Raw genomic sequence first — 16,883 nt, forward strand, 5'->3', positions numbered from 1 at the left:
AGTTTGTTTTGGATCATAATTTCAAATGGCTTTTCTTTCTTTCTTTCTTAAATATTTATGCTCAATTAAATACAGTCCTACAAAATAAAAGATAAAGAGTATTCTTCCCCTCCTAATTTATATGATACTTTCTCTTTTTAGTTAACCCAAAAGAATGATATTTTTTTATATTTAGTGATAATTTAACTTTAAATATTTATTTTACTCTAATAAGATGATTTATAGTCACATAAATATATATAATTTGTGTTAAATCATAAATTTTAAAAGTCTTAAACTCTGTGTTCAGTCAAATACCACTATATTCACGGACTTCAAATTCTAAATTCGTATCCAATTAAAAGTCTTAAATTCATTTATTTTTTAAACTTCATGTTCAGTTAAAACGGACTTCAAATTCTAAATCCCATTCCTGTGATGTAATAAGTCTTCGGAATATTTTTTCTTTCTTTTTTATTTTCTCCATAAGTCTGTGGAATATCAAAGTGGAAAATTCTCACCTTTTATAGTATAAATATGCAACTTAAACATGTGAAAATCTCCACACAAATCATTCGCTCTATTTCCTCTTCTCTCTCTCTCTCTCTTCTGCAAAATATTTTCCAGTTCGAAGAGACTTAGAGAGAGAAACAGTGTGTGTGTGTGTGTGTTTTTTTTCGATCTGTCCATTTTACGTTTAGTAATACACAGAAGAAATATCAGAAATGGCAGCTCAACCGAAGAATGTCGGAATTCTCGCCGTCGAAATTTACTTCCCTCCTACTTGCCTCCCACAGGTAAAAAAGAAAAACATAGTACTATTACTTTGGCGATATTTACATAAACAGTGTAAAAGATATTTACATAATTAGCTAACTTAGAAGTAATTACGTTTAAATCTTTATAGTAATTTAGTAAAAATAATACTCCTTATGTTTTAATTTAGGATATATATTTCGCTTATCGTGATTCAATTTGACTCAACTTTGAAGCTAAATTGAACTAGTTAAACACATTATTTTAAAATTAAAATTTAGATATTCAAAAACTATATGAAAAGTATTATAAATTGTAATTTTTCTCATGCCAATTTGATTAAAATATATTTTAAAATATTGGTAGTTTGACTCTCGATTAGCGAAAGTCAGCTAAACTGAAACGGGTCGAGTAACTAATCTGCTATCGTATGTTAAAACTCATTCATAGTATGAAAATTTTTTGCATTATGGGTGTATATAATTTAAATTCATACTTTGACAATGAATAAGTAGAGAAACTTGAGCATAGATATGTGTAATAATTACTTTAATTACTGATTAATTAGCATATTAGATGCTTTAAATTTTTCCAATGTTTTAGAAATAATTTTAATAACCAAAAAATGTGATATTTAGTTTATACCTTATACCAACATGTCATGGATATTTTATTTATTCGTGACCTATAGCATGTTCACGTGCTCTGTTCTGAGATTATTTTTTTAAATCAAGTTCTCAGTTTATTTTATTTTACTTTTGAAATCCCATATTGCAGCCTTAACTTTAGTCCGTTAAAACCTATGTGCTTTTTCTAAGGGCCATGTAACATTAAAATATCTTATCAGATTTTCAGTAATTTGGATATGCTAATACAAGTTTAAAGGGAAAAAAAGGGTCATTCTGGTGCACTAAACTCTCTGGGTTTGGGAAGGGTCGGACCGCCTTGAGTCTTAAAACAGTCTTAGCTTGTATTTTGCAAGAGGTTGTTTCAACGCCTTGAATCCATAACCTCTTGGTTAAGCTTTTATTATTACGCCAAGGCTCCCCTTCATCTGCTAATTTAAGTTTAAGGCAATAAATTATGATCACTTTAAAAAATTTAAATTATATTGCAATATTCTATAGGAAGCATTGGAGGCTCATGATGGAGCAAGCAAAGGAAAATACACAATTGGTCTTGGACAAGATTGTATGGGCTTTTGCACTGAGGTTGAAGATGTTATATCAATGAGGTATACATCCGCTACTCCCGCCGTTCCAAAAAGAATGACACGTTTTTAAATTTGGAAAACAATTTAACTTGAACTTTTCATTTTACCCTTTAATGACAACTGTCAAGTTTTTATAACCACATAAATGTTATTGCATGTTTAAGACCACAAGTTTCAATAGTATTATAGTCACACAAATGTTAGGATATATCTAAGAGCACGAGTTTCAAAAGTTTTTATTTTTTGCTTAAACTTTGTACTGCGTCAAAATATGCTCATATATATTGAAATGAAGGGAGTAGTTCGAAAGTGTTGGTGATTTCTTCTTCCAGCTGAATGGCAAATTTTTTTGATTTCTGGAGTAAAATAATTTAGCTTGTGTAATTTTGGTCAATATACTGTTTTCTAATTAAAATGTTCATATTCAGTTTGACAGCAGTTACTTCCCTTCTGGAGAAGTATGAGATTGATCCTAAGCAAATTGGTCGTCTCGAGGTCGGAAGTGAGACAGTCATTGATAAGAGCAAATCCATCAAAACATTCCTCATGCAAATATTTGAGGTACTGGCTCACAGTTCTAGCAAATATTTGAAATTTAGTGGTTCTTCACGTATATAGCAAAGGTCGCATCCACCTCTGCTCAATGCAGACTAGCTCATGAAGCAGAATATATGTTGCAATCTAGTATTAAAAAAAGCGCGTGGCTTAGTTCTGCTTGAAATATGCTGTAATGTTAATATAGGCCCGGAAATCGCTTGATCATGCTGTTTGTTAAAAAAATGAGTTCATTGTTTGTTTACATCATCCTTAATAATTGATTGTTTGGTTGCATCTGGTTTGTTTTTTTGTTTCTGTTGACCTTCCACTTCACCAGTAAAGATTTACATTATGACAAACAGAAATATTGTTCAGCAAAAACTTACCCTGCTTCCTTACTGTGTGAAACAAACAGAAATGTGGAAACACTGACATTGAAGGAGTCGACTCAACTAATGCATGTTATGGCGGAACTGCTGCATTGTTCAACTGCGTGAATTGGGTCGAGAGCTCTTCATGGGATGGACGCTATGGACTTGTTGTATGCACTGACAGTGCGGTATGATCATTACAATATTGCGTATGCATTGCTCATTTGTTGCATAATTTGCAATGAACTTGAGCCTTTGCTTGATTAACATTCACTTATCTGAGAGCTTCTTTTGACAGGTCTATGCTGAGGGAGCTGCTCGGCCAACTGGAGGAGCTGCAGCAATTGCTATGCTAGTAGGGCCGGATGCTCCTATTGTATTCGAAAGCAAGATTAGAGCTAGCCATATGGCCCATGTCTATGATTTTTACAAGCCCATCCTCGACAGTGAATATCCAGTAATTATCTTAAGCCCCTGCAAGTCTTGTTAATTATCCATTTTCACAAGAATGCTCCGATTTTGTTGTTTCCTGGACACAATTTAGAAGAAATATAGGATATTGTTGTTGGTACATGAATTTATGGTAATTGTTTGTTGCAGGTGGTTGATGGAAAGCTTTCACAAACTTGTTATCTTATGGCACTTGATTCTTGCTACAAGAGCTTATGCGATAAGTAAGCCACTAGTTGAGCACATTTTAATATTCCGATACTTCTTTATTATCTTCTATAATAACATCTCATTCACATTTTTAGATACGAAAAACTGGAAGGCAAGCAGTTTTCGATTGCTGATGCAGCCTATTTTGTTTTCCATTCACCATACAACAAGGTACTTTTTGGATTCAAATATTCAATACACAATTTTGATTTCTTACTTCAGTAAACAAAGTGACGATAAGAATTACCTGAACGTTTTATTTAATCCTGCAGCTTGTACAGAAGAGCACTGCTCGATTGATGTTCAATGACTTTATAAGGAATGCTAGGTGCGTTGCAAATCTTCAGTTTGAATGTACTCGCCTTTTATTTTGTAAAAGGAATTCAGTTGACTGATCTTCTTTGATTTTGCATTTGCAGTTCCATTGACGAGTCTACTAAAGAAAAGCTTGCACCATTTTCATCCTTAACTGGTGATGAAAGTTATCAAAGCCGTGATCTTGAGAAGGTCCGTACAAAAGCTTTCACATTCGTTGTTTTCCAAAAAAATATTTTTTGTCATTTTCAGATATATATAAGTTGAGATTGGAACTAACTAAGGGATTATAAATTTTGCATATATAGGTATCCTGGCAAGTGGCAAAACCATTTTACGATGAGAAGGTGAAACCAGCCACATTAATACCAAAACAAGTTGGCAACATGTACACCGCGTCTCTCTATGCTGCTTTTGCATCCCTTCTCCACAATAAACACAGTTCATTGGTAAATACAAGTTACTTCTTTCCCTTTTGGTCCTGTTTCTTGTTAACCTCTATCGCGTTTCATCTAATTTTCAAATGATTTTGCCAAACTCAGGCTGGACAGCGAGTAATCTTGTTCTCTTATGGAAGTGGATTGACTGCAACAATGTTCTCATTAAGGCTTAATGAAGGTCAACATCCTTTTAGCTTGTCAAACATTGCAGCTGTTATGAACGTTGATGAGAAATTGAAGTCGAGACACGAGGTATGTTAAGATTTTGTTTTGTAATTTACTCGTGGACTTTGAACTCGTTACCAACTCTGTAATGGTTAGAGTTCCATAACTATCTTTGACAACCGATCTTTTGTGCAGTTCACTCCTGAAAAATTCATCGAAACGATGCATATAATGGAACACAGATATGGTGGTAAGGACTTTGTGACGAGCAAGGATTGCAGCCTTTTAGCACCGGGTACCTACTACCTCACAGAAGTCGATTCGAAGTACAGAAGATTTTATGCCCAAAAATGTGCTGAGAATGGACTTGCCAATGGTCACTGAAGATAAGTCCTAACATGATCTAATGTCATGAAGTTGGCTTGTGCTCTTATAATTATTGTTAGCATATAAAAGAATAACTATTGTCATATTACATTTTTCCCTAATGTTCAATGCCTTTTTAGTTTTCAACAAATTCAATGTTTTTTGGTTCACTTGTTTGTGAGATGATTGCAAAATCATCAATGTAATGCAGTCTATATTTGAATGAAATTCATTGAGCAAAATATTCTGAATTGGGCCTTAATTAGTTAAGTCGACAATATATCAATCAACTACAATTTGGGATCGGCTATATGAATCCATTATATCCATTCGCTCTATTATCTATTAATCGTTCAGTAGCACATCCAAGGTAGGAATGTTGCAATGATGTTAGACTATTCTTACTGTGACCGTTAACCAATTATGAGTGTGTTAAGAGTTACATGTTAGTATGCCAATTTCAATGCGATAGTGTAAAAGTTCTTTACATTGTCTGTGTACAGATACAAAAATGATAATACTCATTACTAAAATTATATAGCAAGTCTTTCACTAACAAAACATCAGTCGATACAAGAACAATCGCAAAATAAAACTCGATAAATTATTATTTTTTTTTAAAAAGAATAAATGTTGCATGCCTTAATCAATGGAAGTTAACATTGGCTTGATATGTCATTCCTACATGCCAATTAGAAGGTGCAACATTAGTAGCTATAATTGTTTCATGTGATGTGTAGGAAGTGAGCTTGAAAGAAAGTGCTTGACCACTTAGAGTTGCAAATGCTTGATATGAAGCTCCCCAATTATGACTCATACTTAACCAATTTGTCTTTGTTCCTTTTACCCACATACTAGCCACATCTCCACCTCCACCAACATTCATCACATATACCAATAACCAATAGCCATTTCCTTGGAAACTAAACTTGATTCCACCTTTTATAACACAAGGTACCCTGCAACCATGAAGCAATAATGCATGTTAGAGGTAGCAGATATTCGGTAGAATTGTCGAAATGCATATAAGCAGTGGCAAACTCAGAATTTTTAAGTCGTGAATGCTCAACTACCTTACTACTTTGAAATTGGGCGACGCCCAGCCAATATCTTTGTATGTTATTTAGCGGCTTCTAATATAAAAATATAATGTTTGGGTAAGACACAATAGGTGCTTGAGCACTCACTAGCTATAGTTGTAGGTTCGTCGTTGTGCACAAACTGACGCGGACGCTATCGTTATTAAAATAATTATAGAGCAAATTAGAGGCATGTAAATTTAGAGTCCATTTCTGCTATGTTTCCCGGATCCTTAGTTTCTCGATTTGTTTGAACATAGATATTCACAATGTATGTTCAAAATATAAAGAACTAAATACATGAAAAGCCAACTGGATTTAAATATTGTGTATATACATATAAATAAAATGATCTATCTATATAGTGTAAGTTTTCGAAAAAAAGGTGTCAATTGACTTCCATTGGACAATAACTCTGCCCCTGGTAACAAGTATTTGGTAGAATAGTCAAAACGTGCTTAACCTGATCCGAACACGACCGTATGAAAAAGATAGAGAAGATTAGAGGCAAGTAAATTTAGAGTCCATTTTTGCTATATTTCGTGGATCCTTAGGTTGTCTTGATTTACTAATCACGTTGAAAGTGTGTGTTTGAATATAGATTTGGTGAAAACAATATTCAAAATACTTGCATGACATTGTCAAGAAACGAATTCACGATATCTAGATTCATTATATCCATGTACATTTTAAAATTTTCAGTTGAACTCACAGACCCCGTCTTATATCGGTCCATTGCGTCTAGAATGTTAAATGTTGTAAAAAAGAAAAGAAATATACCTGCGATATGAAACAGGAACAATGCCAGCTTTCCATTGAGCAATTTTCATGAAAGCAGGTTTAGCCATGTCAAAATGTGTACGAGGTGGATTACACCAACCACCATGATCTGTGTTTTGTGACCAATTTGGTGGGCAGAGATTGGTTGCAGTGACTGTGACAATGGTTGAGTAGCAATCTTTTGATTGTGTACATTTTATTTGGTAACATTGTCCACATGAATATCCATTGCTATATAACACTGAACTTAATGCTGCTGTATCTGTTCCATAACCTGAATTGAATAAATTCCCATATCCACAAGCTCCACCTACAAAAATAATAGGAAATAAATAAATAAAAACATTAGACTTATTAACTAGAAGAAATTTAGTATTTGCAATCCGTCACAGAATTCAGATTGTGACGGATTTTTGATGGATAGATGGTCATCTCAGGAAAAAGTGACGCAAATTCTTCTTTTGACAGATCTTCAATTTCGTCACAAATTCAAGATTGTGACGAATAAGTGAGGCTTGCTCTAGTGGAAGAGCACCTCTAACCTCAAGCTATGTGGAGGGTAAGAGAGAACATAATTGTTCTTCAAACGATGGGGTAACCCCTGGTTCACAAAGCATCTTGTGTTCACGCAGGATCCAGGGAAGGTCGCACCCCAAGGGGGGTGTGATGTAAGCAGTTACCCTGATACAAGCATCATCGGCTGATTTCATGGTTCGAACCCGTGACCTATAGGTCACACGGAGATAACTTGACAGTTGCTCCAAGTAAAATTAAAATGGTAAGAAAAACAAAAGGATTGGGTAGGTTTAGTAAAATGTACAACAATGTTTTTAGTTTTGTGTAACGCACCCATTGTCTCTCTTGCAGTCTCGTCGCCATAAAACGTGGCATGAGCGAGTTTCCAAGGGGTCGCTTTAAAAGCGACGCTAGGGGTGGAATAGCCCCCGGCGTTTGCTTGATCGATGGGTGCTAGTGTTGCAAAAACGAAGAAGAATGTCAAGCTCCATCTATGGTGGAAAGAGGCCATGGAATTTAGCTCCTTTTGAGAAGGAGGAATGCTATTCTTTAGAAAATTGCAATTGCCTTATTTGATTTTGTAAAGATAGGTCTTAATATATAGTTTTTGTGTCTAAATAATGTTTCAAATGTATAGGCTTCGTGCTATCACGAACATATGTAAAACTTACAAGTCAACTTATGTATTTTTAAATTAGTTATGTTTATACTACCTAAATATCATGTAAGCGTGCAGGCAGGTTAATAAACTTACATGTTATGCCATTACTATTCTCTAGTGCCTAATCTGGATCTAATGTCCTAAGAATAATGGAACCCAAATACTACAAGAACCCAAATCTTATCTAAAAATTTCTGAATTTTGTAATGATTTGATTACACCTCCCTTTTGACAGATCATTGAAAGAAACTTTCAAGATAAAAATTACAATCCTAAGAAAGGGAGAATTACACTGTATAGCCGCTCTCAAAATAATAGTCGAAAAAATATTTTTTTCGACTCAGTAAAATCCCACAAGGCGGGTCTGGGGAGGGTAGTGTATAACATCATGTATGTTATATAAAAAATTATATAAATTTTACACACTTTTTTTGCTACAGATTTGCTATAGAATATAAATAGTTTATGGCGGGGGCTAAAAGTGAAATAAGCCCATTAAGAAAAGGAGATGGAGTACATGTAAATAGATGAGAGGAATGAGTAAAAATAGCACGGGCTAGCCAGTTTTCGGACTGGTAATTGAAAAATGGCCAGCGTTTGCAAAGTTATTGAAAAATAGCCACTATTTTGCTGCAACACGGAAAGTTCCAGCATAATATACTAGAGATTGGTGCACATGTGTATAAACTTTCAGCATATTATGTTGGAACTCCAGCACACGGAAAGTTCTAGCATAATATACTGGAAATTAGAGCACTTGTGTATGAAATTCCAGTATATTATGCTGGAACTCCCGTATATTATGATGGAATTCCAGTATATTTATACTGGAACTCCATCTTAATATACTGGAATTCCAACATAATATATTGAAACTACAGTATATTATGATGGAGTTCTAGTATATTTATTATGCTGGAAGTTCACATGTAAAAAATTCGAATTCCGATATATTATGCTGGAATATTTTTCAGATTTTGAACAATGTTTTCGTTCAGATTTATCTTTACATAAAAAGTGACTAAATTTTAATTACTTTTGCAATGGTGACTATTTTTAATTACCACTTATAAATTTGACTATTTTTGAATTTCACCCGAGCAATGAAAGATAAGGTGTCTAATCATGGTAGGGAGCGTTTTTTCCTTTGACGGGCCAAACGCGATGCCAATTCGAATCGTTGAGCCCCAAAGTGGGTAACAACCCCGAGTGTGAAATATTAAAAAAATATTGCGTAGGTCTTCAAAATCCATAATCTAAGTGCAAATGAATTTTACCCTCCTAGTGAAAAATTTTGAATTTTGCTTCTACCGTCAATTCTACCTTTAGGAAATTTCTTTTCAAGTTAATGACATGAGATATTAAGTATTATAAGCAACTGAATAGATGTAAAGGACGAAATATAGGTAAAATGTTATTTTTAAATTTAAAAAATGGTAATGGAAGCTCAATTTCATGTCGGAAACTAAAGTTGTAGCTTCACCTTCTATGATCAGGTGTTTATACAAATCCAATAAATGCAGGACACGTGTTTTCACAAATATCGTTATCACTATCGTAGTTAATTCATACGCATTCTCACCTTAATATATCACTTGATCATGATAAATTAGTATGATTTGGTATAAATACCCGATGCACACGGACTTTTTAGCGACAACCGTTATGTCAAAAAGTATAACACATGAAGCAGTTCAATTTTAGGAACCTTGATATTCTTTCATCACCTGTGATTAAAGGTTGTTAATTTTTTGTATTGATATACTTATACTCACACATTACATAATATATTGGACAAAATACAAGTAGCAAAACATTCACAATTTCAACACTGAAAGTGCTTTCCATTTTTACAAACTTGACTCATGTATGTTATTTGGCTCTTCCAATAGGCAACTTGTTCTAGTGCAATCTATTGTGCAGATCTCCAACTCCAACTCCAAGTTATTAGTAAATGGCAATGGTTTTCCTGTACGAGGAAAGTTCTCACCGGTTATACTTCTCCATACAAGCGATAAAATACAGATAAACTTGCGAAAAAAGCTCTTTTTTCCTAGATCGAAAATGACATGTAATCTATGTTGCTCGGACTTTCTGAAAATGTCTCTAAGTGTGTGTTGGATCCGTCATAAGTACTGTATTTTTGGAGGTTCCGACATGGATGCAACAACATTTTTTAAAGTTCGCGCAACATAGTCTGTAACTCAAGGACAACAGAGGTACGAGGATGTAGAGCAGGTCATATTTAAGTAATATAGTGTAAATTGAGGTCTGAGAACATAAAAGATGGTGCTTAAGTGAACTATTATGTGGCGTTTGGGTTGGAGAACAATAGTATTTGAATTCATTTCAAGAAAAATAAAACGAGTTAAGAATATTAAAATTTTATCTAGAAAATTTGCATTTTGGAAATCTATATTTTTCTTTTTGAAAGTAAGTGCTGGATCTATTTTCAAATATGAACCGAAAAGAAGTCTTATGTGAAATGAGAAAGGTAATATCATAGATTAGTTTATCTAAATTGTTGGGAAGGATCAAGGGAAACCATTCTTAGGTTTAAGTCCTATTTTTGTACACTAAGCATTAGCAGTTAGAGGCGGACCCAGGACTTTAGCACGACGGGGAGCACCGGTATTCTGTTCAACTAGTGCCCCCTAAAGGTTTTAGTATTCAGGGAGCCAAGCGATTTAAATTAAATCATTTTCAAGGTGTAAAATATAAGATTTCTACCGAAGTTTACGAGGTCGGGTGACCCCTCAAGGTTAGACATAGGTATGCTTCTATTAGCAGTCGCCTTGAAAGATAAGTGAGCAATGACAACTAAAACGCCTATAATTTTCCAAGCAGCAATAATAGTGTTACACCCTAGGCAAATTCTATATCTGCAAAACACGGAAAAGATACTGGTAGGAAAGCAAGCTTAAGACATTAGTAACGCGTGTTTAAAGCAGTACGAGCCTAAGACCAAAGCGGACAATATCATTAGTGAGCTGAGCTGTTACAAATAGGTTAAAGAGCATAGGTACCTCGAATCATCCACTAATTCCTTCAGGCAACGTGATCAAACGCGTGTCTGAATCATAGACCAAATCCGTCCCACAACTGCGAAAGATCATGGCGATGATTACACTATGAACAGATCAAGCAGAGAAAGATGAAAAATACCTAAAAACTAAGGCTTATGGACTTACCCTGAGCATTTTATTTTGTTGGTAGAACCACCACTAGATACTGATAATATGGTACCAAAGAAGGAAGTATTTTCTGCTCCACAATTCGGACAAGGGCCCTGAAAATTGTGTGTTAATATCAAACACATAGCATATAAGATAATACTACGCGCACAATGTTTCCGAAATCTTACCTTTAAGATCAGAAAATCTTTAACAACGACGTTTGTGATTGTAAACGATAGATACAATATCAAAGGCAAAGCAGCAAACCATGTGAAAATGAAACTGAAAGGCTCTGGAAGCTGCAAAATTGACAAAATTATAGCATTTGACAAAGGTTAATGAATACTCTGATCTTTTGCAAATAACCACTTGATAATCTAGGGATTACAATAAAGAACCAGGCTAGATAACAAGATATGATTACCTCCAAAAGATAAGTGATCTCAAATCCAGTTAAATCGTCAAGGAAAAAGAACCTAGCAAACATTAGCCAAACATATCTATTAGAGGATAATAATGTTGGTTGCTTCATAACCGGGTTGAGAAACTAATGACAATGTACAAAGAAATGAAAACTTATAATGCTGAGAGTTTTAAGTAGTACTCACAATCCAAGAGCAACAACAGCAGCAGGGACATTTAACAAGAACATCTTCAGATAATCAACAGAAAGATCGCTATAAACCTGCAACAAGTAAAGTTCATTTAACCACTTAACCTCATAAACATCTTGCACGAATGTATGATGGCTAAAAAGGGCAGCCCGCTGCACAAAGCATCCTCTTCGAATTTGGAACTGCCGGTGTGAGCTATAGCAACTGAGTCACATTGGGTGCTAATACTGAATTTTGACCCTCATTCGAGGACGAATGATCCTAAGCGGGGAGGATGTAAGGCCCCGAAAAATTTCACCTAAAACCCGGGGTTTCATGATGCCGAGGTAGACTTATGCGTTGATAATCGGTTCCGACTTTTTGGGTTGAACAGTGCGTTGGGGAGTTGAAAAATAATTTTGGAAGTGCAGGGCGTTTCTGCGGTTGCAGAATTGATCTGCAGACCGCAGATCTGCCGCAGACTGAAGCTAATGTATTAGACAACCTACTCTAATACAAGCATTAGTGGTTGCTTCCACAGCTCGAACCCATGACCTATAGTCACACGGAGACTCCAAGGATCCTCTTCGAATGTATGATGGCACAAAATAAGTATTTTCACAGATGCAATATAAAAGATGAGTACCTATTAACCAGCTAGTAAATGTCTCATTGAGCAGAAAAGTAGTACAAACCTTTCTACTTCGAAGACTGCACCGAGGACCCTCAACCACAATATCACTGCCATCCCTCTGAAAAATTAAGAGATGTCAATACAGGAAAAACTACATAAGTCCGCGATATTATAAGAAACAAAGAAAGCAACAGAAAGAACGGTAACAACTAACTTGATTTGTTCATATTTGTAAGGGCAATAAGTTGAAGAATAGCAATGACTAACATAGTTCAACTACTTCATAAATTGATAAGCTTAAACTACCAATTAAATGGTGATAGGAAAAGAAAGTACAACACATTCAGTATTATACAGTAAAATCAGTTGCTTTTTTTGAAAAAACTGTCAAAATAACAAATCTTTTTCATTTATTGGATCTTCTCTTATCTTATCAAGAACAATAAATAATACAGTCAAACCTCTCTATAACAGCCTTATTTGTTCCGAATTTTATTGGTTGATATAACGAAGTGGTGTTATAGAGAACATATATTATAGTATAATATAAAAATTGATTCCATAAAAAAACTTGACTTTTATAGTGAATGACTGTTATATAGCGATTATGTTATAGAGAGGTCTGACTTTATAATGCTAATAACCAAGTACCTTAAGTTTCATCTTCAGCTTGTCATACTCTTTATCAGTCATAATTGGATTCCCAGATACATAAGCCATAGAAGCTTCCAGAAACTTCTGTTCATCAGTGCCTGCATTGTTAGGAATTTGCTCTTACTATACCTATTTTAAGTGCCAATGAGACATAAACAGACAGAAATTCTTACTTACTTAGCATGACGACGCTGCTCCCTTCCCACATTAATTCTTCCTTAAGGTTATCAAATTCTTCATTTGACATGGTCGCCTTTCCTTCATAATAGAATGACTGTGGTACAGAACCAAGAAAGAGTTAGTTAACTTTAGTAGAATGAGAATGAAAACAATCGACGAATTAGTAACTGATTCTGCTTCATTACTTGCAGTGCTTGAAGAAACTCTTGCTCCATTTCTCCTAAAGATTTCTTTCCTTTCCCGTCAATGCTACAATATTGCATGATTTTACTGTCTTCAACCTCATCCTCATTGAGCTGACCTGAAAGCAAAAGTGAGTCTTCAAATGATGTGGTATACGCCACCATAAAAAGAAGAAATTGGAGAAGAGGAAAAAACATACAAACATAGAGCAAACATACACAGAGAGAGAGAAGGTATAAGAGTGTTTTTCAGTTCATATGAAAACATCAGTTGTTGATTGTCTCTATATTGGTCTCACTTTATTACTTCTTTCTATCTCTATTCATTTGTTGATTCCTCATTGAGCTTAGGACTGTGTCATGTATAGAACCAACATTTGAGGGTCAATGAAGTTTGTTATTTCATTGAAGCATCAAGAATACAAAGAACCTATGTTTGGGAATAAGGCATTGTAAATTGATCGATAGCAAAAGCACGAGACAGATTATGGAAAGATTGATTGCATCTTCTTTGTCAAGCTTAGGGCGGTTAGTTAGTTATGCCAAGAAAATCACTATTATTTGCAGCAACATCAAGTTGGCCTTGCAATAAATCAATGATACATAATAATTGCTTTCTTTGAGTTATAGAAAAAGAAGCAGCAACTAACAGGCCTACCTATAGCAAGAATATACTTTATCAAATGTCAATCAACAACTATTCCTCAATCTCAATCTACTTGGAGTCCGCTGTATGAATTCTATGTATCCATTCCCTTCATTTCAGGTTCGTTCCGTTCAAACTAGTTGGGTTCTGCTATATGAATTCTCTATATCCATTCCACCTTTTTCAAGCACATTTAATTACCATAGTGATAAATGATTTATCTTTTAAACATATTGGAGTTTCCTATACGTTAACCGGTAAAGGAGAAGTGTTATAGTAGGCCGACTACATGTTAAAAATATTCAAAATAGAGCTTGTGTTCTGTGCACTAACAGTTTAAAGAATATTTACACTATCAGATTACGTTGACCCACAATATGCAACTCTACATATCAAACCTAATATGGTAACATGAAAAATAGAGTAATAATCTACTATAACTAGTCAAATTCCAACGATAGAGTACAAATTCTTGACATCGTCAGCTTACACAACTTAAACCCTTTATAATTTAATCAAACTTTGATCAAAGAAGAAAAAAAAATAGTTTAAGTTATATACATGGACTAGTATAAAAATATTTACACAATCATGTCACTAATAAAAAATTACATGTGAATCTTTCGATAAGATTAATCCGTAATTTCATAAAGAAGGACATGCAGATGATAACTCATTGATTTACCTGGCTGGTCAGTTGTGGCCTTAGGAGAGAGAACCAATACCCTATGTTTTATAGCTAACTTTCTTCCAGCAAAATTAATTAATTTGAGATTTGAAGAACAGAATGAAACATCTTCTAAAGAAGCTGAAGATGAAGAAAATATTGGTTTTTTCCTGAAAGGGCCATGAAAAAGGCGAGGGCTAGTTATAGTAAATCCAAATTTAGTGGCCATTTGTGGCGGCGGCGGCGACGGCGGCGGCAGCAGTGGTGGTGGTGGAGGGAGTGAAGTGGAAGTGAATATTGCATTTGTGAAAAAACTGAAAAATGGAGAATTTGATGAGTTTTGATAAGAGATGAAGATAAGGTTATGTGTATGAATGTGTGGAGAGTGTTGAATGTTGAAAAGCTTTTGTCTTGATTTTTTTGAATTCAAGAAAATCGTTTCCCGGTTTTAACTGTTTTTTGATGTAACAGAATTTGACAAGTCAGCTTTATGATTTTTGTCTAGAATCTAGGATCCTACATTTGGTTGACACGTGGATGCTTGTTGCTTTCATGCATCTGCCACGTGAGATTGTTCGATCAAGGCTTTATATTAAATTCTACAAACTAAGAGGTGGTTTGGTTCGCGACAAGGTTATACTGTGATTATAATTCAAAAATTAATAATCTCAAGTTTATTTAGTGTTATATGCTTCGTTTAATTAGTATGTCTACAAATCTCCAACTTCTCATTAACATCGTCTCACGATTCATCAATCAATATTATATCATCACCGAATAACATACGTCATGACACCTCCCCTGAATATGATGCGCCAGTGCGTCCATCGCCAATGCAAACAAGAACGGGTTGAGTGTAAATCCTTGGTGTAACCTCGTCCCAATCGGAAAATGGTCTGAGTCTCTTCCCACTGTCCTCACCCGAGTCTTAGCTCCATCGTATATACCCTTAATCACTCTAGTGTATGCTACCAGAACAACTTTAGCCTCCAAACACCTTCAAAGAACCTCCTTAGGTACCTTGTTGGATGGCTTTCGTAGTCGAACGACCCGACATGAAACCAAACTGATTCTTGGATATAGATACAGTTCTCCTTACCCTCACTTTCACCACACTCTACCAAACTTTCACAGTGTGGCAGATTAAGAATAAGATATGCAATGCATAATTCGAAACATGTATTTGGTTTAAAGCTAGATAAATTTTTGTTTCCAACTTTAACCTTGGGTGTTACCAGCAACAAAGGTAATATTTTGATGGCAAGTTGACGTGGATACGATGAATGAAATGTATTTTTCTACCAAAAATTGAAATTTTATGCTGGTTTATTGTATGTTGCACTAATCTATCTACATATAATAGGAGAGACAAAGACACCATAGTATGCCAAGTGACAACATAATAAAAAGTCACTTGACAATTTTAGGACAAAGTTAGTAGGTTAGGTAAAAATTAGTTTCTTTTTGAATTTAATTTTAAAAAAATAAAATTATGCATTATTTATTATTAATAATTAGTTACTCTTTTTGAGCTTGAATTTAAATATAGAAGAAAAATCTAATTTGAATTTGAAATAATTACAAGCAACATAGTGAAAAAAAATAAAAATCAAAACTTTATATTGAAAATAAAATAGAAGAAAAGTCCAATTGCTTATCCCATATAATCTATCTATATATAATAGGAGAAGCAATTAAAGACTCCATAGTAAGCCAAGTCGCAACATAAAAAAACAACTTCGCAGTTTTAGGACAAAGTTAGTTAGGTTAGATAATAGTTAGTTTCTTTTTGAATTTATATTTTAATAAAATTAAATTATACATTATTTATCATAAAGTCTAATTCTTATTCCATATAATGTAGAAAAAAATTCTAAAATATTGATACATTTTATACAAAATAATAAAAGAACATATATTATGGACGGAATAAAAAAATATAAAAATTAAAACTTTATACTGAAAATAAAATAAAAGAAAAGTATAATTTCTTATTCCATATAATGTAAAAAAAAATCAAAATATTGATACATTATATATATATATATATATATATATATATATATATATATATATATATATATATATATATATATATATTTTAGACGAAGTAAGAAATCTATATTATCTATGTTATATTAAAGGAGGTATCTATATATTATATATTATATTATCTATACATAATAAAAAGAGAGACAATAAAAAATTACTTAGCAATTTTAGGACCAAGGACCAAAGAATTATTATTCATAAAAGACAAAAATCTTTTAATGCTTATAGATATAAGTATAATGATATCTTATATATTTCACT

At 33.8% G+C, this 16,883-nt stretch overlaps 3 protein-coding genes across 3 annotated transcripts; 1 reads left to right on the forward strand and 2 right to left on the reverse strand.

Moving 5' to 3' along the window:
• Positions 1–613: 613 nt before the first annotated feature.
• On the forward strand, positions 614–4,523 carry LOC107796407 (hydroxymethylglutaryl-CoA synthase-like; the record flags this gene model as incomplete). Its single annotated transcript, NM_001325619.1, is given in 11 exon segments — positions 614–776; positions 1,863–1,969; positions 2,377–2,509; positions 2,901–3,044; positions 3,155–3,313; positions 3,457–3,530; positions 3,612–3,687; positions 3,789–3,844; positions 3,936–4,023; positions 4,140–4,280; positions 4,374–4,523. Coding segments are annotated over 11 exon segments (1,200 nt in total), but the record flags the coding sequence as incomplete, so codon positions are not given.
• An 812-nt stretch (positions 4,524–5,335) lies between these two features.
• LOC107796406 (expansin-A7-like) lies at positions 5,336–7,688 on the reverse strand. The gene is made up of 3 exons (XM_016619162.2): positions 7,511–7,688; positions 6,662–6,971; positions 5,336–5,761 (listed from the first exon to the last, which is right to left on the reverse strand). Exons 1-3 carry the CDS (start codon positions 7,686–7,688, stop codon positions 5,449–5,451), a joined length of 801 nt encoding a protein of 266 aa, XP_016474648.2. The 3' UTR covers positions 5,336–5,448.
• Positions 7,689–9,536: 1,848 nt separating this feature from the next.
• Positions 9,537–14,978, reverse strand: LOC107796408 (PGR5-like protein 1B, chloroplastic). Its single transcript, XM_016619164.2, has 11 exons — positions 14,589–14,978; positions 13,261–13,376; positions 13,073–13,169; positions 12,893–12,993; positions 12,303–12,359; positions 11,623–11,699; positions 11,439–11,490; positions 11,203–11,313; positions 11,030–11,127; positions 10,865–10,940; positions 9,537–9,807 (listed from the first exon to the last, which is right to left on the reverse strand). The coding sequence occupies exons 1-10, from the start codon at positions 14,797–14,799 to the stop codon at positions 10,871–10,873; spliced, it is 990 nt and encodes a 329-aa protein (XP_016474650.1). The 5' UTR covers positions 14,800–14,978; the 3' UTR covers positions 9,537–9,807; positions 10,865–10,870.
• Positions 14,979–16,883: the final 1,905 nt, after the last annotated feature.

This window comes from Nicotiana tabacum, chromosome 15 (assembly GCF_000715075.1).
Source record: "Nicotiana tabacum cultivar K326 chromosome 15, ASM71507v2, whole genome shotgun sequence".
NCBI classification, from domain to species: domain Eukaryota; kingdom Viridiplantae; phylum Streptophyta; class Magnoliopsida; order Solanales; family Solanaceae; genus Nicotiana; species Nicotiana tabacum.

Excerpts from the sequence above, each read along its gene's own strand:
- LOC107796406 (XM_016619162.2), bottom strand. The coding sequence starts at position 7,688 with ATGGCCTCTTTCCACCATAGATGGAGCTTGACATTCTTCTTCGTTTTT. Across the intron at positions 6,972-7,510 it reads GACTGCAAGAGAGACAATGG|GTGGAGCTTGTGGATATGGG; the intron begins GTGCGTTACACA and ends TTATTTTTGTAG. Across the intron at positions 5,762-6,661 it reads GTTCCTGTTTCATATCGCAG|GGTACCTTGTGTTATAAAAG; the intron begins GTATATTTCTTT and ends TCATGGTTGCAG.
- LOC107796408 (XM_016619164.2), bottom strand. The coding sequence starts at position 14,799 with ATGGCCACTAAATTTGGATTTACTATAACTAGCCCTCGCCTTTTTCAT. Across the intron at positions 13,170-13,260 it reads AGTTTCTTCAAGCACTGCAA|TCATTCTATTATGAAGGAAA; the intron begins GTAATGAAGCAG and ends TCTGTACCACAG. Across the intron at positions 12,994-13,072 it reads GAGCAGCGTCGTCATGCTAA|GCACTGATGAACAGAAGTTT; the intron begins GTAAGTAAGAAT and ends CTAACAATGCAG.